Source organism: Camelus ferus, chromosome 34 (genome assembly GCF_009834535.1).
Source record: "Camelus ferus isolate YT-003-E chromosome 34, BCGSAC_Cfer_1.0, whole genome shotgun sequence".
Classification (NCBI taxonomy): domain Eukaryota; kingdom Metazoa; phylum Chordata; class Mammalia; order Artiodactyla; family Camelidae; genus Camelus; species Camelus ferus.
The window spans coordinates 18,785,619-18,807,697 of NC_045729.1; the positions used below are offsets into that span (position 1 = coordinate 18,785,619).

Genomic DNA, 22,079 nt, shown 5'->3' on the forward strand with positions numbered 1-22,079 from the left:
CGGACGGCAAACAGGGATCGCGTTAGGCTTTGAAGACAGTCCTGTGGCCCCGTGACCGAGGGGCTGGGGGACCCCAGGCTCCCTCCTTACCTGCAGCCTCTGCCTCTCGCTCCAGTTCAAATGCTGCGGGAGCAACAGCTCGGCCGACTGGCAGCACAGCACCTACATCCTGTCTCGGGAGGCCGAGGGCCGCCGGGTGCCTGACAGCTGCTGCAAGACAGTGGTGGCCCGTTGCGGCCAGCGGACCCACCCCTCCAACATCTACAAGGTGGAGGTAAGTGCCCAGCTGGCTGGGGCAAGCGGGGGGCCCCGGCTGGGCATCCCGGAGCCTGGAGCCTGGCTGGGTGGGCTTGGCAGGTGGGTGGGGAGAGGTCACACTTACTCACTGGCCACAAGACAGCAGCGGGCCTTCAAAGGTCCCCACGGAGCCTGGGGACGGCAGCTGCCCCTGGGAGGTCCTGGGACACCATGGCGTGCACCTGGGTCACCTGAGAAGCCCGTGGGCACTTGAAAGGCTGGACCTGGCCCTGTAAGTGTCTAGCCTCCCTCAGCTGAGCGGATCCAGCCCCCTGCCAGCTCTCCCTTCCTACGCTCACCCGCTTCTGGGCCGAGGTGTGTGTGACCTGCCTTCTGGACCTTACAGGGCGGCTGCATCACCAAGCTGGAGCAGTTCCTGGCCGACCACCTGCTGCTCATGGGCGCGGTGGGCATCGGGGTGGCCTGCCTGCAGGTGAGCCGGAGCAGGGATTTGGGGTGGGTGTTGTCTGAGCTCCGAGCCCCTCGCCCACTGGCAGAGGTCTCAGATCATGGCTCTCTGCCCACCCCTGCCCTGCCTGCCCTCTCCTTCCCACCTCCTTCTGCAGCCAAAGGTAAGTCAGATGGTCACTCTCTCCCCCAGAAAACATGATGGAAAACACCTGGGGCCTGGGGCCACCTTGAACTTGTAAGGAAGAGAGCCCCGGGAGGAGTGGGAGTGTGGGCCCAGGTATGTGCATGCACCCTGTGTGTGCACGCGGGAGCTGTGTGCACAGCCTGCTGTGGTCCCGTGGGCCTGGGGTGTGTCTGCATGCATCTGGGTGTACGTGGTCGGGGCTGGATGCACTGTGTGTTCGGGTGTCTGTGCATGTGTGTATATGTCTGTGCATGGACACACGCTCGTTACTGTGTGTGTGTGTGTGATGCACATGTGGACGCCCCTGGGGCTGTGTGCGCCCCTGCACATACCTGGCTCTGTGCTCTGAGGGTGAGCGATGCCCTTTGCTCCATTTCATCACTCCACAACCTCCCCCAGCCACTGCCCCGGAGTCTAGTGGAGGGTGGAGAGGGCTCGGGGGCCGGGCAGATGCAGCGAGCAAGGGTCCTGCGTGCCCACCTCGCCCGGCACGCCCGCGTCAGCCCAGCAGGTTCTAGAGCAGCCATGTCCCGCCCTGTCCTTCCCTGTCCTGGTACCATAAGCGCCGTGGAGGGAGGGTCCAAGCAGTGGCCGGCACCGGAGGACCCAGTCCCCTTCTGCCTCTGCTCCCGTGTGGGGTGAGCGGGCACCTCCCCGCCCCTCGGCTCCTTCCTCCGCAGCACGCGGACCCTTCCCCAGCCCCATGAGGTTACGTGGGAAGGAGGGGGTGCGGGCAATGCGCTGACTGCGCCTGCGCGCGGGAAGGCCTCCCAGTGGACGCTGCCTGCAGCCTCCGAGTGGCTTCAGGTGCTCTCCAACCCCCACCACTGCCGGAGCCCGTCCAGGGGAGCAGTCATGTCCTCCCCGACTTACAGAGCAGGCGGGTGACTTCCTCAGGGTCTCACCTCCTGAACTGGCACTGGGTCTCCGGGCACCTGGTCCGTGGCTCTCCCAAACTCCGACCCCCAACACAGAGTCCGTGGAGGGAAGCAGGGGTGCCAGCAGCTGGCTTGGGGAGCCTCCCCGTGTCCGGTTCCTTCCAGATCACCACGCTGCCTGCCCACCTCTGTCTGCGCACCCAGGGATCTAGGGAGAGGGCCCACCCTCCGGAGGGGACCAGGCAACCTAGTGTTGGTTATTTCATCTCTGAGCCTCAGTTCCTCACCTGTGAAATGGGCTTAATTGTACCGCAGGTGGTGACTAGAGGGACTAGGCAGTGAGCACGTAGATCCCTGGCCAAGCAACCAGCAGGTGCTCAGTGAACGGTGCCCACTGTGACGTGTGGCTGCCAGGCGGGCACAGTGTCTCACAGAAGAGCCAAGAAGTTTCCCGGCTGGACCAGGCCGCCCCTTCACCTGCACTTGGGCAGGCACAGCAAGCCAGGGGCGCTCGCACAGCCCCTCTCGCCCCAGGGCAGGGTGCTCTGTGCTGCAGCTCCTGCTCCAACTTCGGGGGTCAAGGGGCCTGCTCTGCGGACACCAGCCAGGCCTGGGCCACTCTCTCTGTCCGTTTTCTCCTGACCTCGGGCCTCGAAAGCCTGAAGTTAAAGACAAGGCCGGTGAGGTCAAGGGCAGGGAGTGGGGCCCATGAGTCTGAGGCCAGGGGGAGGTGAGTCCAGCTGGAGGAGTGACGCCAAGGAGGCCGGGTCACTGGGCAGGGTGCCCGCAGCCCCCCACTCACCCCCACCACGGGGGGCTCATCCTCCATGGCACAGCGCGGAGCTGTGCTTCCTCATGTCCCTGAGATGGCATCACCTGGCCACCGCCGCAGGCCCCATCCCTGGCCCATTTTCTCCAGCCTTATCCCTGAGGACTCCGAGCCTCGGGCTCCAGTGCCCCCTGCTGGCCTGTTTCAGAACTACCGCCCGAGTCCACGTGGGCACCCGCCTTGAGGGGTGCTCGGGCCAGACTGTCACCCAAACCTGATTCCAGCTGAGCATCCTTGCTGCTCCTGGATGTGTGGACCAGACACTGGTCTGCTCAGAGACCAGGGCAGGCTGGACGGCCAGGATGCCGGAGGGGGAGGGGTCTCCCTGAGCCTCTGAGCAGCGTTCCCAGCCTGGGCTGCACGCTGGGATCACCCAGAGGGCTCTAAAATGCCCGCATTGCAAGGTGGAAGCATGAGCCCAGAGAACTCGCAAGACATGGGACCGGGATCTGCAGGGCACTAGAAGGGAAACAGAAAGGTCCTCTTGGAATGGCTTCTTGGGACCTCCCTGGCCCTTCACTGATGGCCTTGACGACAGCCAGGCACTGGTCAAAACCCTCAGAAGAAGCTGAAGCCCTGCCCTGGCAAGCACCACATCCAGGCAGGCGGCCAGGAGGGCACCACGCCCCGTACCCGTGCCGGCTGGGCCCTGCAGCCCGTCCCGCCCACCGTCTGCCGCCCCTGCTCCTGCAGCCCCTCGTCCTGTGTTCTCCCCACTCGCCCCGGTGCTGGCCGCTCGGAGCTGTCTGTGTGGGTTCCTCCGAGTCCTCAGTCAGGAAGGGGACACTGGTGCTCACTTGGGGACCAGGTAGTTAGTGTCCATGGCCCGTCTGCTTGCATCAGGGTGGTGTGTGTGTATGTGTGTACGGACACGCATGGATATCCCCCTCATTGTGCCTTCCCTGGGGGGCACCCGGGGAACACACACAGTGCACAGAGTGTGCGTGCAGGACGCTTAGCCCTCCCGGTCCTCCCTGGCGTGAGACATGCACCACAGGGGACATGGACACAAGTCTGTGCTGGTCTAACCCTCCCCATCCGGCCTCCCCCTTGGCAAGGATCAGAAAGACCCGGATAACCCCACAGGACAAGTCATCGAACCATGAGGGGCCCGCGCGACCCCTGGATGGGATGGCTGTGACAGCCACCCGCTTTAAGCCACCTTTCAGCATGTGGCTCCGAGTCCCAGGGGTGGCTTAGCACCGCTCTTAGCACCAAGGCTGAAAGCTATGTTCCCAGGGGTGACCCTCCCACGTGGGGACGGAGGGGAGGGAGGAGGGGGACGCAGAAGGGCTCACCCCTGCGCCCTCCTTGAGCCTCATAGCTCGTGCCTGCAGCCCCGGGACATCCCCTCAGCCCATCCTCCTCGGTGGGCGTCCAGGCGTGCCCTGGCAAGACCAGGTCAGCAGCAGCCGCTGGGAGAGTGTGGGGCAGATGGGGCACTGTTTGCTGTACTTGGGAAACCCTCCTCAGCCCGTGTCCACCTCTTGCGGGCAGGGAGCCAGGAGCACGCGGCGTCGTCTTTGCCGGAGCACCACTATGGTCCTGGGCTCCTTGCTCTGACCCTGTCCCCACCGTCCCATCCTCAGCACATCCTTGGGTGGGAGGGAGGAGAGGGAAAGGAGGAAGGAGGAGGTGCACGGAGGGCAAGGTGAGGAATAAAGGGTGGAGTTTAAAGATGGGAAACTGAGACTCGAGAGGTGATGGCCCAGCACTGCCTGGCGTCAGGCAGCTAGTGGATGTGACAGAGGGGCTGGCAGCAGGCTCTGGGCCCAGGGTGGGGGCTGCATCCCCAGCTAATTCACAGGACAGTGCCAGTTCTGGGAGGCTCACATCAGAGCCTCAAATTTCCCTCCTACACACCAGCCAGACACTCGACTCAGGCCCGAGTTTGGCTCTGGCGTCTGAGAGCAGCAAGACGCAGACTCTTTCCAGAGAAAGGCTGCTGCAGACAGCAGCGAGGGAGTGGAGATGTTACCACTCGGGACCTAAGTCACTAGGGCCATCCCTGGGGAAGCTCCGGGAACACAGCCCAGCAGCGAGGACGGGATGCTTGCCATAGGGCGGGCCCTCCCCGGGCCCCAGAATTGTCACCTATGGTATAAGGACAAGGTCCCCAGGCCATGCGTGCCTGTCAAGTGTGAGAAACACTGCTCCCGGCCAGTCATTCTCAGTGCGTCCCCAGCTCCACCCCCAGTCTCCCCTGGGGGCTTGCCAGCCGTGCAGAATCTCGGGCCCACCCGGGCCTGCTCTTCATCGCGGCCCGCGCGTGCGCCTGGCAGGTTTCCGCGGGCGGCTCACTGGGCTCGCCGGCCCGCAGAGCGGCGGCTCTGACCTCCGTGCCTGCTCTCTGCCTCCAGGTCTGCGGAATGACCCTCACTTGCTGCTTGCACCGGAGGCCCAGCTGCGTTTATTACTAACGGCCCAGCCACCCCCCTCCAGTTGCTGCCAGGAGGACCCAGCTGCGTTCTTACTAAAGTGCCCAGCAACGCCCCCTCCAGTTGCTGCACCGGAGGCCCCAGCGCGTTCTTTCTAACGTGCCAGCCACGTCCCCCTCCAGTTGCTGCACCAGGCCCAGCTGCGTCTACTAGCGTGCCACCAGCCCCTCCAGTTGCACCGGGGCCCAGCTGCACTAGCGGCCAGCCCGCCCCCCCAGTTGCTTCCCGGAGCCCATGCGTTCTTACTAACGTGCCCAGCCACGCCCCTCCAGTTGCTGCACCGGAGGCCCGCTGCGTTCTTACTAACGTGCCCAGCCACGCCCCCTCCAGTTGCTGCACCGGAGGCCCCAGCTGCGTTCTTACTAGCGTGCCCAGCCACGCCCCCTCCAGTTGCTGCACCGGAGGCCCCAGCTGCGTTCTTACTAACGTGCCCAGCCACGCCCCCTCCAGTTGCTGCACCGGAGGCCCCAGCTGCGTTCTTACTAACGTGCCCAGCCACGCCCCCTCCAGTTGCTGCACCGGAGGCCCCAGCTGCGTTCTTACTAGCGTGCCCAGCCACGCCCCCTCCAGTTGCTGCACCGGAGGCCCCAGCTGCGTTCTTACTAACGTGCCCAGCCACGCCCCCTCCAGTTGCTGCACCGGAGGCCCCAGCTGCGTTCTTACTAACGTGCCCAGCCACGCCCCCTCCAGTTGCTGCACCGGAGGCCCCAGCTGCGTTCTTACTAACGTGCCCAGCCACGCCCCCTCCAGTTGCTGCACCGGAGGCTCCAGCTGCGTTCTTACTAACGTGCCCAGCCACGCCCCCTCCAGTTGCTCCCCTTGAGTTCAGGTGCCCAGATCCCACCGGCCAGGCCTGCGGGGTCCCATCGGCTGGCCTAGAAACTCCCACACTCTGTGCCAGCCCCTTCGGACCCACCGAGTGCCTGAGACCGTGGCTCCTGCAGCTCCACCAAGGCGGGGGGCCCTCGGCCTCCGCCCTCCAACTCCGAGCGCTTGTTCCAGAATCCCCGGGCAGGATACGGATCCCCTTGGGAGCCACAGCCAGAGCCTCGCCAGGCATGGCCCCTGGGGACTCCGCTGCGTCCCAGCTCCGGCCCCAGGCCCCCGGGTACACCTGCGCTCGGTACGTGGCCCCCCCGTGAGTGCAGAGCATTCCTCCTGCCTCCATGGCTCTGAAAGTGCATCGGATGGGGGGGTTCCAGACGGCTCTGCCCCCAGAAGCCCCAGCCCTCCCCTCAACCCTCCTCACCTGGAGGGGAGGGTGCCTGTGGTGGCCTGGTTCCTCCCTGCAGGGCCCAGGAGCCAGGCGGTGGGGAGCTGGGGTTGGGCTGCGGCAGGCAGAGGGGAGCCCCCGGGACAGGGAGCAGGCGGCCCCCTTGGCCCCCCCCACCGTGAGCAGTTCCCCTGGGAGACCATGGCCCCAGGCCCCGTCTCCAGCAGGTGCCCCTCGCGGGTCTCCTGTCTGTGGCCTGATTCTCAGGAAGGCCAGGCTTTTAAAACCACCTTCAGCTCTTAATGTTGGTGGGAGAAACCTCCCTCCTGATTAAACTGAATCTCAGACCCTGCAAAGTTGGAGCCTCTGAGAAGGTGCAGCTCTGAGCAGAGGGGCGCTCTGCCCTGAACCTCCCCGTCCTGGCTCCTGGACCCCCCGGCCGCCTGCAGGGGCCCCGCTCCGCTTCCTGGAGCAGATAGAGCCCCCACTGAGGTTCTCTCCTGCATCTCTGAGTTGCTGAACTTTCCCGAAGAGTGAGGGAGAACAGAAAGGAGGTCCTCGCAAATACGGGGGACGGATGCTGCCAGTTTTCCAAAGAACACGTGTCAACTCGTAAGACAGCCGTGGGGCCCCTCCACGTGCCTGTTGCAAGCGGGCAGCTCCCAACACCAGAGCTCACGCCGGCTTCCCCATCTCCCGGGTCCTGGTCCCCCTCCTCCCGCTTCCCTTCCCTGAGATGAGGCCCTTTGTGATGCGTAGACCACGCCAGGAAAGGCCACACCTTGCCTCCCCAGTCCCTTGCTGACCCGGATCGGTCCCAGGTGAAGGGTGTTTTCTCTCCCATTCCTGGGTCAGTGCTGCCCCCAACACAGCTCCAACCACACTGAGGCCGCACACCCCCGGAAGAGGCATTGCCCTCATGCACAGAGAATCCCGGCCCCGGGCTCCCCCGGGGGGGACTGTCAGAGCCCTGGCTGCGCCATCCTCCAGGGGGTCTCCAACGCGAATTCATTAAAAGAGAGACCAGCTTCCCAGCAACCCCAGGCCGCGCCGAGGCCGCAAAACCGTGCCCTGATGATCTCTGCGGCCCTGACTCCCTGGGACTCGTGCTGATAATCAAGAAATGACCATGACTCCTCAGTCTCTGCAGGGCTGGGTATCAGATTGACAAGTCTTACCACGTGAGGGCTGCAAAGGAGAGTGCTGTGTTCTTCCTGCCGAGGGGCCTGCGGGAGGCGGGGGTGGCAGGAGGTGCCGTGCTGGCCCGCGTCTGTCCCTGGTGGGGCCCCTGCGTTCTTCATGGAGGTCAGCCGGGCTCGTGCAGGTTGCTTCAGGGTGATGGGCGTGTGTGCCCTGCGCAGCCTTGTCCTGGGGGAGGCCCGCCTGGCTGAGGGCAGGGTTCGCTGTGATTCTTCCCTGGGCACCATCCTTCCCAGACGGCTACTGCAGAGGGAGAGGACGGCCCAGAACTTTCTGGAACTGTGACCTTATTCGCGCCTGGGAGGTGAGACAGGGTTGGAGGGGACAGAGGCCCAGGATAAGGCAGGTTCCGATGGGGCACACAAAAAGGACTGGAGTTGGGAGCGGGGAAGCCGTTCCCTGGAGCCGTGCCTGCCCTGCCTGTGAGGAGGCAGCTCTGCACCACGACAGCCCCTCCCGGGTCCCTGCTCAGAGGTGTCACAGTCACGAGCTCCTTGGAGAGGGTAGGACACGATGCTGGAAGCACACACGAGTCCAGAAAAGAAGTCAGCATTCTGCAGAGATCTGGACACGGCAGGGGCCGGAGCCCACACGGCGCCGGTCAGCACATCCTCACCTGGACAGGGCTGCCCTCCCTCAGCAGCCCTGTTTTCCCACCACCTTCTGCCTCGGGAGAGCCCCCTTTGTCTGTTTTGGTGCAATGCACAGCCCCGCACTCACCCACAGCCTTCTGTGGGCCCCCTTCACCTGCATAAGTGCCAGACACACCCCTACAAGTGCCTCGAAGAGTTCATTCCAGGCAGCCCGGTGTCGGGGGCAGTCCAGCTCCTGGGACCCGCCGCCTCTGGATATGGGTGGTCCCAATGTTCTGGATGTTGCCTTACCTACTGCGCACAGAGATGGCTCTAGGTGTGAGCACGCCCCTCTCCTTAGCCTCAGCGTGAGCCCCACCTCTCAAGCGGGGGCCGCGACAATAAAGGGATTGCAGCCCAGGCTGCCTTCTGTCTGGACCTCCTCCTCCGCAGGGAAGTCCCGGCCCGGCTCATCAGACCCCCTGCTCTGGGCTGAAGGTCACTAGTGATGGCAGGGGGCGGGCAAGGCCGTGATGGGAACCCACAGGTCGCGCTGGGTTGTGTCCTGCGTCTCTCATCCGCCCACAAGGGTCTTCCGCTCTGGCTGCAGGCAGAGTCAGACTCAAACAGAGAGCCTGGCCGCCCCTCTGCGTGCTCCCGGCATTGCGCCCCGACGTCTCCCCCAGGCGTGCACACACACACACACACACACACACACACACACACACACACACACACACACACAAGTGTGCCCGGGGCGGAGGGGCACCTCTGCAGGCCCCTGCCCGCTGCACACAGGCCGCACTGGGGTGGTTCGCACAGCTGTCTGAACAGCCCTGGCGGCCAATGGGGGCTTGGTCAGGGGTGGGTGGGCAGCGAGAAGCCTTCGTGAAGCTGCCCCCGCGGTGGCTGCCAGCGGGCCTGTCACTTCCCAGCAGGTGCTGATGCCACACGTCAGTCCCGAGGGCTGGGCTGTCAGGCTGCAGCCACGCAGGGCTGTCTCTAGCTGGACTCGGCTCCCCACTCCCTCCCCCAGCTGAGAGTAGAGAGGCTGTCTTGGGCGGAAGAGAAGCCCCCACGCCCCTGTCCCTCCTGTGTCCCTCGCTGGCTGCAGCCCTGTTCAGCAGTGACTGAAGCAGGATGGCAAGGTCACGGCAGGGGACCCAGTGGAACCCTCTGGGTCATTTCAGGGGTGAAGGGATCAGTGAGTAAAGCGTGCATCCAGCCTTTTCCATCAGCGTGGTCCCTGCACTCTGTCCTCTGCCAGGCCCACCAGAGCCAAGAGGGTAAGTAATGTTCCCATTGGCCTGGGTACCATTTCAAAAGGCAGGGACAGTTTCACTGGACTTTTTTTTAATGACATAATGAATTTCTCTGAATCCCTAGTTGGGGTTTAGGGGATCCCAGGCTGGGGACCAGAGATCCACAGGCTGCCCCTGAGTTGCCAGCCAGTAAATAAGAAGGCTGAGCCCCTTCGGGAACTGGGGTGTCTTGACAGCAAAGAGCTGTGCTGGGAGGACGCTGGCACTCAGGAACTCAGTTGCAGGGGGCGGGGGGGCTGGGCAGCGGGAGCCAGGTGAAGACAGCAGCTTCCTGATTCCGCTGGATGAGGGACGTCCGGCCGCACACCAGATGGACCCTGCTCCGGACACTGGGTGAGGCTGGGTCCCAGAACTCTGCAGCCCCCGGAAGGGAAACCTCTGGGTGGCAGCAGGTTCCACCTGTAGGCGTGGCGACACCAGGCGCCCCCTCCTCGGCACAGAGGGGCACCGAGGGCCACGGGGCAGGGCTCCAGGAGCTGCATCTCACGGCCACCAAGGGGAGTGCCTGGCCCCAGCAGGCCCTGCAGAAGAGTGTCGTTTCTCCTTCTGTCAGCTCCAGGAGACACAGTGGTCCATCTCCGTGGCTGTTGTTAAACCCAGCAAAAACAAGATGGCTAAATCAATAGCCTCCCGATCTTTGCTGAATGCTTTAAGAAGGAACCACTGCAATGCCGATATCCTTGTGTCCAAGATGACACTCATTTAATCCGACTTCCCTCTTCCTTCTGTGGGTTATTTAGTGCTGCTACCGGTTCAGCAGAGCAGAAAAGGCACGGGTCGGTGTGGAGGGGAGTTTGCCCACCGAGCCCACACATGTCTCCTGAGCTTGCCCCGCCCTCCACACACCAGCTCTCTTCTCCAGATCTCTCTCCTGGGTCCCCAGTTTCCAGCCAGGGGATGCTCTTCTTTGGAGCTCCACCTCTAGTTTGGGGACTCCTGAGGTCCCAGATTTGACCAGTTTCTTGCCAAACACCTACTCTGGTCCAAGAACAAGCTGGACGTCTTGACATGTGAGTTTTTGTTGAATCTGCACAGCAAACCTGTAAAGTAGGTGCCGTCCTCACTGCGCAGGTGATGCAACCAGGACAAGCTCAGCGAGCGCCCAGCGCTCTTGCAGACTCCACACGCAGGGTGCAAGCCCAGCCCAGGCCCCCAGCTCCCAAACAGCCGCCCCTCCCAGCCGACGCAGTACCTCTCTAAGGGGGATGTGCAGACGCAGTGCGGCCGGCACAGCTGGAGGAGCCTAGGTGATGCCCACAGACGCCCGCACTGTGCACGCCAGGGAGCTCCGCACCAGCATGGGAGGGGTTTGTTCCACCCCGCTGGTCTCGGCCCATCTCCCGCACGTGAGCCCGCAGCCTGGGAGACGCGCACCGCCTCTGGTTCCCGTGGTCATCCGCCTGTCGGGGCGAGGGGCTCAGGCTGGGGAGATGGTGGGAAGGCTCTTCCTCCCCCAGCAAACCTGGTCCATCACTGAGGCTTGTCAGTTCTCCCATGGGTCCCTCAAATCTGTCACCTTCCCCACCCCGCTGCTGCCTCTGTTGTTTCTCACTCTGCAGCCATGGCCGTGGCCCTCAAGGCGGAGCTGAGCCGGTCACACGGGGCTTCAGACCCCTCAGCCGGCTCCCCCTGCTCTTAGCTTGAAATTCAGACTCTTCTGCCGGCTTCCAGGCTGTGACCCCTGCCCAGCCAGGGCACCTGCCTCTCACAGCTGGGCTCACCCAACGGGAGGGCAGCGCTCACAGCCCGGGCTGGGCTGCACCCCATCCCCCAGAAGCAGACAGCACAGGGGCCAGCCGGCGTCCCAGCGGGGCGTCCACAGGCTGGGGCAGCAGTGAGAGCAGGGTGGGTGGGGGAAGTGGCTCCTCCCACGTTCTGATGACCTGGTTGGTCCTCAGTGGATGACGGAGGGTCACCCGCCTCTCAGCCGTGCCTACCTCTGCCCCCACAGCCCGAAGATCCCCCGGTAACTCTCCCTGGGGAGGCTCTCAGGGACCCCAGTCCAGCTGGACCTTTGAGCAGGTTTCCTCAGACTCCTCAATCCTCAGCAAACCCCCGGGGGCTTCAGGACCCCCCACGTAGGGGCTCGGCCCACGAGACTGGCCGTCTATGGTGGCGACAGACCCGAGGTGGGATTTGGCCTCTCGTGCAGAGGGCTCAAGCCACCTGAAGGGCCCGTGACCAAGCCGAAGTCTGGTCACGGAGCCAGGGGGCGTTAGGACTGCTCAGGTGCCCACAGAGCGGCCGCCTCGCCCAGCTGACCCATAGCCTGGGCCCGAGAAGGGGGCTGAGGTCCCTGCTGCGGCCGCGCACAGGCGGGCAGCCTGCCCATTCACCCCAACCCCCGAGTCAGTCACAGGCGTGGCTCAGGGGACACAAACACCACAAAGAGACAGCCTGCTTGTGCTTTTGACACGTTATCAGTTTTTATTTAAAAACATGCTAAAAACATGGCGTTCCATAAAGCCAGGACCAGGATGAAGGGAGCACGCAGATACGGCATCGCAAGCAGAAAAGTGCACTGAAACCAGCACGCGTGTCCCCGCTCGGCCGCGCCGCTCTGGTGGGCTGGGTGTGGACTCGAGCCCCGGCCTTGGCTGCACGGGGCCCGGCCAGGGAGGGAGGCCCGGACACGCCTGGACCTCAGCCTCACGCGGCAGAGGAGGGTGGGGGAAAGGGAACACCAGAGGCGGGCTCTGAAGGGCCAAGGGGCAGAGTGGACCCCGGGCACCCAGCCCCAGCTCCCGTCCTTGCCGGGTCCCTGCTGTTAGCACCTCCACCATTGGGTGGGCAGGGGCCAGAGAGGCGGGGACGTCCTTCCCCTCCACCGGGACCACTCTTTGGCCAACGCAAGGAGGGATGGCCACCTGGTTCCAAATCAAGCCAGAACACCTACGTGAGGGTCTGGGGCGGGTCAGCATCCTTTCCAGAGTGATAGGTCATGATGCAGGCCCATGCCGGCAGGGAGATGGGCTGTGCTCCTCCAGCGGGAGGGGGGGAGGGGTGTCGGCACCTACTGGGCTCCCTGTACCCCTCCAAGGGCTGTGCTCGGCCCTGCTCGCCCACCTCCCCTGCCAGGTTGAAGCAGGCACTTCCAGAAATCTGCAGAACCTTGGCCTTTGACGTCAACTCTGTAATCTGTCTGCATCAGACCCCAGGGAACTCCAACCCTAGCAAGGAGCCGCCAGGGAGGGAACTGACTCCGGTAACTCTGCCCACGAGACCGTCGTTGGGAGAAACTGAGAAGCCGGGCTACCACCACTGACATCACACAGCAGGCCCTCCGCACAGTGTGGGGACCCCCCTACAGGACAGGCATGGGGCCCAGAAGGGCCTCCAACCCCGTGCCCGGAGCCTGCTGCCCAGTGTGGGCCAAGCCAAGTGACAAACAGCCAAGCACAGGGCGAGGCAAGAAGGCAGTTTTCGGAACTGTGAACAAGGCTCTGAGGACAGACGGACGAGGTTGGGGGCTGGCAGGAGGAGGGAGACTGAGGCAGGGGTCCCAGGGCTAGAGGACACCCGTGACGCTCCAGACACCTAGGGCACCAGGGAGGCCATACACGCCCAAGGCGCTAGGCTTTTGCTGCTGATTTGAACAAAAATTAGAAATTGCATTAATCGGCATCAACAACCCCCCATCACAAACTCATGACGTAGCAGGTCCCACTGTGCCTCTTCAATGCTCGTCTGTCAAGGGGACCTCATGGTGGCCTGGTGGCCCATCTGCTCCAGGCTCTGCAGATCTGGGTTCCCGGGAGGCAATGAAGCCCTTCCCAGGGAGATAGGGCCAGAGGGCTGGGTGGGTGGTTCTCCGGCGCACCAGCCCATCCTCCACCTGAGACCCTACCGGCAGGCTTTCCCATCAGCAACCCCTACTCCTGTCCCAGGAGGTGGTCTTTACTCTGCCCAGCTGTCTGAGACCACCCTCCTCTCCACTCCCCATGCCCCCTAGAACGTGACTCCGGAACACACCTAAAGTTCTGTACTCCTGGTCCCAACCATCTTGTACTTAAGGGCGGGGAGGGGTTGCTGGCTTGATGGCCAGGTCTCAGCTCTTAGAACAAACAGATGGAGGAGGCTGGAGAAGAGATGCAGCCCAGAAGAGGCCCAGATGCCCAGCTAAACGGTGCAGGACAAAGGCAGTGCCCAGGCGAGGCCCATCTTGGGATGAGCTCTAGGTGCTGGCTAGCTGGTGGGTAACCTTTCCATGCTCAGCCCCACGGATTCTTGACTTTTTTTTTTAACTGCAAAATTCACTTAGACCAGCATGAGCCCTGGTCGGGGCACCTCCCTGCAGTCAAACACCCCTTGCCCATCCATCTCCAGGCCTTGCCTCGGGCTGCTTTGTCCAGGGGCTACTGTAATAGGATCCCATCTGACTGCTCTTGGGTTTTCTGTACTTTTCCTTGGGGTCATGGAGGACGTGATCGCCACCCACCCCAACATCAGTGAACCCAGAGGAAGGAGATGTGGGTCCTGGGACCGGGAAGGACACCCTCCCCTCCCTCCCAGCAGGGAGTCAGCAGCCCAGGGACTCTGGCTGGGCCAGTCGCACCACCCGCCCCACCCGCCCCTCCTGGCAGTCACGGGTCCTCTAGCCAACTATGTGAGCAGCTCCACATGAGGACAGCTTCCCCTTCCAGAAGCAATGTGAGAGAGCAGCATGTGAACTAGAGAGGTATTTGTCGGAGTTCCTAGCAGGAATGTCTGTGAAAGAAACGGGTTTGCGGAACCTGTCGCGGGAACGCCCGCACGGGGTGGAAGGGGAGCCCCTCCCACCGCAGAGGGCGGGAGGCAGGAAGAAGGAAAAAGAGCTGCTCACCAGTGAAGCATAAGGACCCCCAACCGCTCAGCTTCGGGCCCAGCAAAGCGCTCACAGCCCCCCGAGGCCCCCCTGCCCTGGCCTCTCGCACAGGCCTCGGCCGTCCCTCAGGACTCACCTCCACACCGCTCCCGGCACCTCCATCCCACCTGCCTCCTCCAGGCCCCCACCTCCCAGCCGGCCCCCACCTCAGTGTGTCCTGGCGCTGCCCCCCATCCCAACAAGAGCCTCCCAAGTGTGCACTGCTGTCTGTCCTGATTGAAACCGTCCTCTGTCCCCACCCGTCCCCCGCCCGTCCCCCACCCTCAGAAAGAAAACCAAACCGTTACAGAAATCAACGCAGTAAAAAGTTATAAATCAGAAAGCTAACCCTAAACTTATCTGAGAGTATTCCTGAATAATCGTAATCAGAGTAAAATAAAATAAAAAAGTTACACTAAAGGTATAAAAAGCCTGGGCAAGATGCTCCCAGGGTCCTGGCCCAGAGGCGGTCAGCCGCAGCCCCACTAGCACACCCACTCTCCTCAATTCGGGCGGCCGTGAGCGCCAGGGGCCTCCGTTGGGCAGCGTCTCCACCAGGAGGAGGCGCTGCGATCCCCCCACATGGGGACAAAGTGTCAGCTGAGGAAGGGCAGGGCAGAAACCCTCAGTGCTGGGGGCTCCTAGAGCATGCCCCCCGCCCACCCTGTCTTCTTTGGCAAATACACAGATGCAGGAATCGGGCAACCCGGCACCCCAAGTCTCTGCGCCTCCTCGTCCCCAGCATCCTCCCACCGAAAAGGCTGCTGGGGGGTGGCGGGGGAGGCGGGCTGGGGAGGCGGGCACAGGGGTCAGCAGTCTGGAGGGTGCGGGCAGGCAACACAAAGCTGAACTCTTCCCTGGCACAGTGTCCACGTGGGGCCGGGGCGCTCGGCCAGCCAGCTCAGGCATCGTACTTCTTACCAGTCCGGTGGATGTGCTGGAACAGAGTCATGGAGAAGGCCATGCCCAGGACCTGAAAGACACCAGGGAGGGGCCTGAGGCAGGAGCCACGGCGCCCAGAGCAAGAGGGGACAGCCCCTCGTGTGCCCAGAGGAGGCCAGCAGGGCGAGGACGGTGCAGAGCAGAGGAGGCCTCACACAGGGGAGCTCAGCCCCTTGGAGCCGTCTGGGCAGAGCATACCGAGCTTCTCGAGGCCCAGAAACCTGCTGTTTGGGAGTATGGTGGGGAGACAAGGCCCGACCCTAAATGGCAGCTGAGTCGGGGAAAGTGGCAGGAACACTGAAAACCGCCGAGTCACTTCTGTGAGGTTCTAGGTACACGGCGCGGTTTCTGGCCGCAGCAGACGCATCTCACCGCTGCTGCACTTAGGGGACTGTTAACACCAGTCTGTGCCCCCTTGGCCCATGGACCCCAAGCCAGCGGGAGGCAGAGGATCAGGGACACCAGCACACACCGCATAGCGTGCCACTCAGCTCAGTCTCAAGGCAAACGTCCCGTGCTGGGGGGACAGGCCTGTCACCAGAAAACTCATGGGTCCTTCATGTGATGCCAGCACAGGCTCAAGGCTCAACGGGATGTGATGATGCCATGGTAGGGCCCCGCAGGGTCAGACAGGCACTGGGAGGGAAGCACTGGGTTGGCGGCAGGGGCAGAACAGCACACGGCTCTGGCCGCCTGGGCCACCATCTCCCTGGGGGTCTGTGTGCTCCTCCGGCAGGCTCTTACCTGCATGATTAGGATGCACATCCCCACGGTGCCCAGCACATGCTTGTTGTCATCAAACCACATGGTCACCTTTTCGTAGCAGCCCTAGGGGCGAGGACCACAGGTGAAGGCACTGGCATGACTGGGGGCCCTCCTGCCCAGCCCCCACCTCCCTGCCCTTCTGTCTCTGTCCCCACTCTTTCCTCCTGCCTTCCCCAGGCCCCCACCTGGTCCTCCGGCCTTTGAGCAGGCCCCACCCCTACCCCACCTACAAGACCCCAATGCACAGTCCAGACCCTGGGCCACTCTGACTCCCCAGAGTGGACCCAGACTCCCATTTCCCACCTGCCTTTTGGCTTCAGTCCTGTGTGCCCCCACCCATCCCACATGAAGCCGTCTCCTTGGTGTCCAGGCCCACCCTCCCAGGACCATCCACCGCGTGGGCCCCTGGGGGGCCAGGGCTCACCTTTTTCCAAAGCGGGGTGGTGCTGTTGCGCCCACAGCCCTGGGAGTTCTCCATGCAGCAGCGGTCGGGGACCGTGTTCTCCCCCAGCACTGGGTACCAGTCCCTGTAGTCCGTGACACCACAGCAGTGCATCTGCGGGGAGGGGGGGGCGGGACACACAGGTCAGACAGGCCACGCCGGGTCCTCTTGGGCCTCCCCTGCCACCCACCCCATGCCAACTGCCACCTGGAGTTCAGCCTTCTTGTGCCCAATTTGGCCCTCAGCTGGGCCCGCAGAGGAGGCAGTGAAAGGTCCTTCCGGAGGCCGGAGGGCAGAAGGCCACACCATCTGCGCCTCTGAGCCGGGCGCTGGGCACCTGGCAGGGCGCTCAGCCCTCTGCTGCCAGTCCCCTGGGCTCTTCCTCCCAGGCTGGCGGGAGCCCCTCCCCAGAGCCCCACGGGGGGCTGTACTGATTGTCTCCTCTTAGAAGCCTAGCCTCTTCACCTGAGCCATAATCAGGGAGGCAAACCTGCGGCTAAAATAAGCTGCCGTTGGTGCCAGAGCTCCAGAAAGGGAGGGCTTGGACGATGTGTCCTCGATTATCCGTCCTTCCCAGCTCCCTGCTCCCCACTGCCGCTCGCCTCGGCTTCTGCAGGCCTGCCCACTCCTGCGTCCAGTCCGGCTCGCCTCCCTCCCGGCCTCGCCCCAGTCTCCACTGCGAGGTGTCTGACCCAGAAAGCGCCGGGTCTCCTGGGCAGAGTAAGGCCCGGCCCCTGCCTGCCCCGCCCACTGTGTGCTGCCCCGCCCCTCACCTCGGCCCCGCCCGCTGTGTGCTGCCCCGCCCCTCACCTCGGCCCCGCCCGCTGTGTGCTGCCCCGCCCCTCACCTCGGCCTGGATGATGTTCCAGGCGTTCTTAAGCCCCACGTTGTCCTCCGAGTTGTACAGCAGCAGTCCCTCCTTCAAGTCCCTCCTGGCGTTCTCGTTCACCTGTCAGGTGAGGGAAGGCTCAGGTCGGGTGGGACACTCCCCCCAGCTCGTCCAGGTCCACCAGAACTGCGGCCACAGCTCGTCCTCTAGGGGAGGCCCTGCCAGCCCAGTGTGGGTGACGCCTGGGGGCAGGGTCGCACTTCCGGGCCAGAGCGGCAACTCAGAGGCAGAGACATCAGAGCGCCTCCACTCCCCTCATGGCAGGACCAGCCACACACAGGCAACTCTGCCACCAGGCCCACAGCATCGTTATCCCCAGTGCTGCCGCTCTCAAAACACACCCTGGGATCCACAGGAGGGCAGGCCAGCCATTTTGAGCGTGGGCCCACCTCTCGCCAGGAAGTAACTTAGACCCTCTCACCTCTACTTTGCCTGTAATACAGGAAAACCACATCTACCTCTGGGGCTGTCAGGAGAATTAAAGGGAATGACTCCCATAAAGAGAGAGGAATGGGGCTGGTCCATGAGATCTCTCAGTGTTATTACTGCCTCCTTTTCACAGATGCAAAAGAATTATCGTTTCTAATCCTAATAATGACTCTCCCTTTCAGTGCAGCTTGGCCAATCCTTCCTGGTGGTCGGGCCCCAGGGGAAGCTTCCCCAGCTTGACTGGGAACTGTCCAGCACAGCGGGGTTATCAGGGGTCACCCCACCTCCTCCAGATCCCCAGCACAGGGAGCAGCTGTCCTGTCCTCAAAGGTCTCCAAAAAAGGAAGCACAGCTCCCTCCACTTTGAGCCCTACCTACAGTGTCACCTGGAAGGTTCTACCGTGTCACCCTCCAATCACCCAGCCCAGCCACCGAGCCAGCTCTGAGCCCTTCTCCAAGTGGTCAGCACAACTATGCTTGAGTACTCCTGGGGATGGGGAGCTCAGTCTGCAGCATCCCTGGGTAATTTAGAGGACTCCAGGTCCTGAGACTACACGAGGTAATGAACCACCCCACAGTCCCCACCAAAGCCTTCCCGGGGCCTTTCTTAGCTGTCCTCTCCTCAAAGGTGTGACCCGCCAGGGCCTTTCCTCCAGCTTGCCCTGACCCAGCCCCAAGGCAGTGAAACTCCTACACCTCCTCCCTTCTGGGAAGGCTCACCTTGTCCATGTAGACAAAGAAGAGGATAATCAGGATCAGCTCTGCCAGGAGGATGATCAACAGGACGATGAAAAACTGGAAAGAGAAGGTCCAGGCGTGGGCACAAGGCAGAGGTTGTGGCCGGGGACGGGGTGCAAACAGGGATGGCAGGGAGGCGGTGGGGGGAGGCAGGGGATGGGTAGCACCTGGACAGGGCTTCCCAGGCCTGGGAGAGGCCACCCCTTCCTGAGGAATCCCAGATGGGCAGCAGAGGGAGAAAAAGTAGACAGCCAATCAAGGAGTGGGGGCAGCTGGGGAGGGACAGCCAATCATGAGGAAGAGGGGTATGGTCAGGTAAAGAACATTCCAGAAGCAACTTCCCTAGGCTCCAGCTGGGCCCCCAGTTGACTAAGTGGCCCAGATGCAGGGCGATCCAGAGCCCGGAGGGCTGGGGGACTGGGGTCCAACTTACACTGAGGAGGAGGCACCTGTTCTCCTTGATGGCCCCCAGGCAGCCCAGGAAGCCCGTCACCATGACGACGGTGCCCACAGCAATGACGAGGTTGGCTGCAGACAGCGAGGGAAAGCTGGGGGAGAAGGTGGCAAAGTTGCCTTGGGACACGGAGAGCCAAATGCCCACTCCGAGCAGCCCACAGCCACAGAGCTGGAGAGAGAGGAAAGCCCGTTAGACCGGCACGGCCCTCGTCTTGTCCCCACGGAACTGGAATGCATGTCTCCCACCCCGTTCCCCAGGCCCCCAAACATGAGACTCAGGGTAGAACCAGGCCCAGACCACGTTGTGGTGTGACTGACACAAAGCCCCCAGCCTCTCTGGGTCCCGGCCTCCCCGTCTGACAAACGGACCACATCAGCTTCACGAACCTCCTATGGTCACTCCAATGAGGATGGAATTAAATAACACACAGGAAAGCATGGAACAAATACGGAAGGTTCTAGATGCACATGATTATTCCACTTGGCAGGAGGGGGGGCCCTGGCAGTCAGGAAGGCAGCAGGGGAGGGGGCGCACGGTGGTTACCAGAGTAAGCAAGGGCTCGTCTCTGGGGTTGGGGAGAGAACCTTGGAGCCCAGCTCCTCTGAGCCAGATCTTGCAGCGACTGTCTTGCTGCCCTGACCAGAAGGGCCACTTGCCCGCTGTCCTCAGGAGCGTGAAGAACAGATTTCACACTGATGGAAATAGAAAAGAGCTCGCTGGCCTGGCCGGGGGTCTGGCCGATGTGCAGGACATGGGTGCACCACGCCTCCGCCTTCCAGCCCAGCGAGCCAGGAGCCGGCAGCTGGCACCTGGCCCGGCTCCCGCCCTCCTGCTTGGCCCCTGGGGGCTGCAATGCCATGGAAGCTGCAGTTTCCTGTTTCCCGGGTGGCCTTGTTTTACGCCCCGTAAACTGATGTTCCCCCCACTGCCTCCAGCAGCCCAGGGAAGTCCGCTGGGTCTAAGGAGCCAGTCCATCAGTCACCCAGGACTTACTGAACACAGCTTGCACCATCTGTGCTGGACACAGAACAAGGACCAAGTCAGAGCCCTGTCCTTCCCGGGGCCTCCTCTGGGCCAGACGGGAGCAAGGAAGGAGCAGCAACCCCCCAGGCCGTATGCACTGGCGCCAAATAAATGACACAGGCGTCCAGGTGCCAGGAGGAGGAGGCAGTCCCTCAGCATGGTGGGCTTGGGCAGGGGGACAGTGAGATACTGTCACCCACCTCCCCGACCCACTTCTGGGTGAGAATCTAATGGAAAGAGAGCACATGAGGAGAAGGCCAAGGCCGCATGCCGGCCTCTGGGAGGCATTTCCTGGGCTCCCAGGAACCCAGCCCGCCCCGGCTCTCGCGCTGCCCCAGCTTCAGGGAGAGGACAGACAGGCAGTGAAGACTGGGTGGCCATGAGCTGGCGGAGCGCTGGGAAGGCCAGGCAGAGGCAGCGGCTGCCCAAGGAGACGGCACTTCCTCTCCCACTCAGTCTGCAAACCCACACGGAGCACTTCCTCAGTAAAGCCAGGCCCTGCCCTGAGCGCGGGGGAGATGGGGGCAAAGCCCTGCCCTCGGGAAGAGGGGACTTGTGCAGGGGACACAGGCGTCATATAAAGCACACACACAGCAGAACTTCAGGGGCCGTGAAGAAAAATAAGGATAAAAAGGAGGCAGAAAGTAACTGAGGGAGGGGGGTGGGGGTCAGGTCAGAAAGGCGGCATTTGAGGAGGGACCTGCGAGAGGGAAAGTGAGCCATGTAAATAATGGGGGAAGGACGTTCTAGAGAAAACAGAAAGTGCAAAAGCCCTGGGGTAGGAGTGTGCCTGGCCAGCCAGGGGAGCTGGAGGTGACACTGGTGACCAGCAGGCGGGACCTCACAGGCCTCAGGAAAGAAAATGGTGTTCTCGGTGGGATGGGAAGCCAGTAGCAGGACAGTGAGCTGACCTATGGTTTCAATAGGTCACTCTGGCTGCTGTTCGGAGAACAGTCCATCAGAGGGCATAGGGGGAGGTGGGTGAGCAACCAGGAAGCCACTGCAGCGACCAGGTGACTAGGTGGGGCTGGTGGCCATCTCCAGCAGCTGGCCATGCAGGAGTGCTGAGAGGTGGTCCAGTTCCAGAGGCATTTGGAAGGGCTTGCTGGGTTTCAGCACACGAGGAGGATTTCGATAAACCAGGAGACGGAGGGTAGCGCAGACCGGGCACAGCACGGGAAATGGGGCCATTCCCACACATCCCTACACCAGCTGGTTCCAGGAGCTGCAGTCATGGAGTGGGGTGAGTGGAGCAGGTGCTGGGTCCCCACGCTGTGGAGAGCAGCCCTGTGCCCTGTGCCCTGCAGCAGCCCCAGGGGGACGGGGCCAAGGCTCCTGGGTGTGGGCACACCAGACCCAGAGCACCCACCCCAAGGGGTATCCAACCAGCTCGGCTGCGGACGGGGCGCCACCACCCACACAACCACCAGGTGGTGCCCCAGGCCGGGTCGGAGCTCTGGGTTTGCAGAGAGGCACAAAGACCTGTCCAAGTTGTCACCAACTCCCTTCAATCTGGTCAGTTTCTATGCTGCCGGCTCAATTTTTCTTTCATTAATCACACCATGGAAATTCATGCTCTCCATGCTGAGGATGGATGGCTGTAAACGCCAGACCCTGGAATGAATAAGAGACCCCACTGCTGCCCCGTCACCCGCTACAGATAAGGAGCCTGGCCTTGGGGCCCCTGCAGCCGCACGACGCCCTCCCACCCTGCGCTGGAGACACCAGCCCCCCGGCCCTCCCCAGCCTGGGGGAGTCCTCGGGGCACCACCAGGTGCACCACGCCCTTGCACAAGAGGGACTCCAGCACCTGCGGACTTGGGCACCTGCAGGGGCTCCTGGAACCAGTGCCCCTCGGATACTGACGGGTGACTGTTCAACTGTCCCCCGAGGCCGGTTTCTGCTGGGAGGGGGCCTTGTGCCTCTTCTCTCCATGTCCCTCCTGGGGGAGGGGCTGTGAGGTCAAGGGAAATCTCAACAGCTCAGAAATTCCAGAAGTGGGTCATCTCTGACTTCACACTCGCCGACCTCTGATTTGGTGCACCAGCTCCCCAAAGCTTGTTCCCCGAGCCCCACGTCTGCTTCCTCCTCACTTCCTGTCCTAGGTCACCTTTCCCCAGGGTAGGTCCCAGGTAAGGCCTGCTGCCCCCACCAGCAGCCTGGACCCAAGTTCCCCAGCTGTCCTCTCCAAGCTGCACGCCCGGCCC

The 22,079-nt window shown here is 62.9% G+C and overlaps 2 protein-coding genes across 6 annotated transcripts in view; one reads left to right on the forward strand and one right to left on the reverse strand.

Annotated features, from left to right (window-relative positions):
• TSPAN11 (tetraspanin 11) overlaps positions 1 to 8,442 on the forward strand; it is a 49,901-nt gene extending 41,459 nt beyond the window's left edge. Inside the window, exons 6-10 of one of the 5 annotated variants that reach the window (XM_032473229.1) lie at positions 116 to 274; positions 644 to 730; positions 4,960 to 4,997; positions 5,055 to 5,122; positions 5,273 to 5,307. In XM_032473229.1, the coding sequence (XP_032329120.1) occupies positions 116 to 274; positions 644 to 730; positions 4,960 to 4,997; positions 5,055 to 5,076 (306 nt within the window). In that variant the 3' untranslated portion in view covers positions 5,077 to 5,122; positions 5,273 to 5,307. The other 4 variants (XR_004317217.1, XM_032473230.1, XM_032473228.1 and 1 more) reach the window with 4 other exon arrangements.
• A 3,303-nt stretch (positions 8,443 to 11,745) lies between these two features.
• Positions 11,746 to 22,079, reverse strand: part of TSPAN9 (tetraspanin 9) — a 167,090-nt gene continuing 156,756 nt past the window's right edge. The window contains exons 4-9 of the mRNA XM_032473231.1: positions 18,826 to 19,017; positions 18,375 to 18,449; positions 17,184 to 17,285; positions 16,319 to 16,450; positions 15,874 to 15,957; positions 11,746 to 15,160 (exon numbers count right to left, since the gene is read on the reverse strand). Of these exons, the coding sequence (XP_032329122.1) occupies positions 15,089 to 15,160; positions 15,874 to 15,957; positions 16,319 to 16,450; positions 17,184 to 17,285; positions 18,375 to 18,449; positions 18,826 to 19,017 (657 nt within the window). The 3' untranslated portion in view covers positions 11,746 to 15,088. The remainder of the gene's footprint in view (positions 15,161 to 15,873; positions 15,958 to 16,318; positions 16,451 to 17,183; positions 17,286 to 18,374; positions 18,450 to 18,825; positions 19,018 to 22,079) is intronic.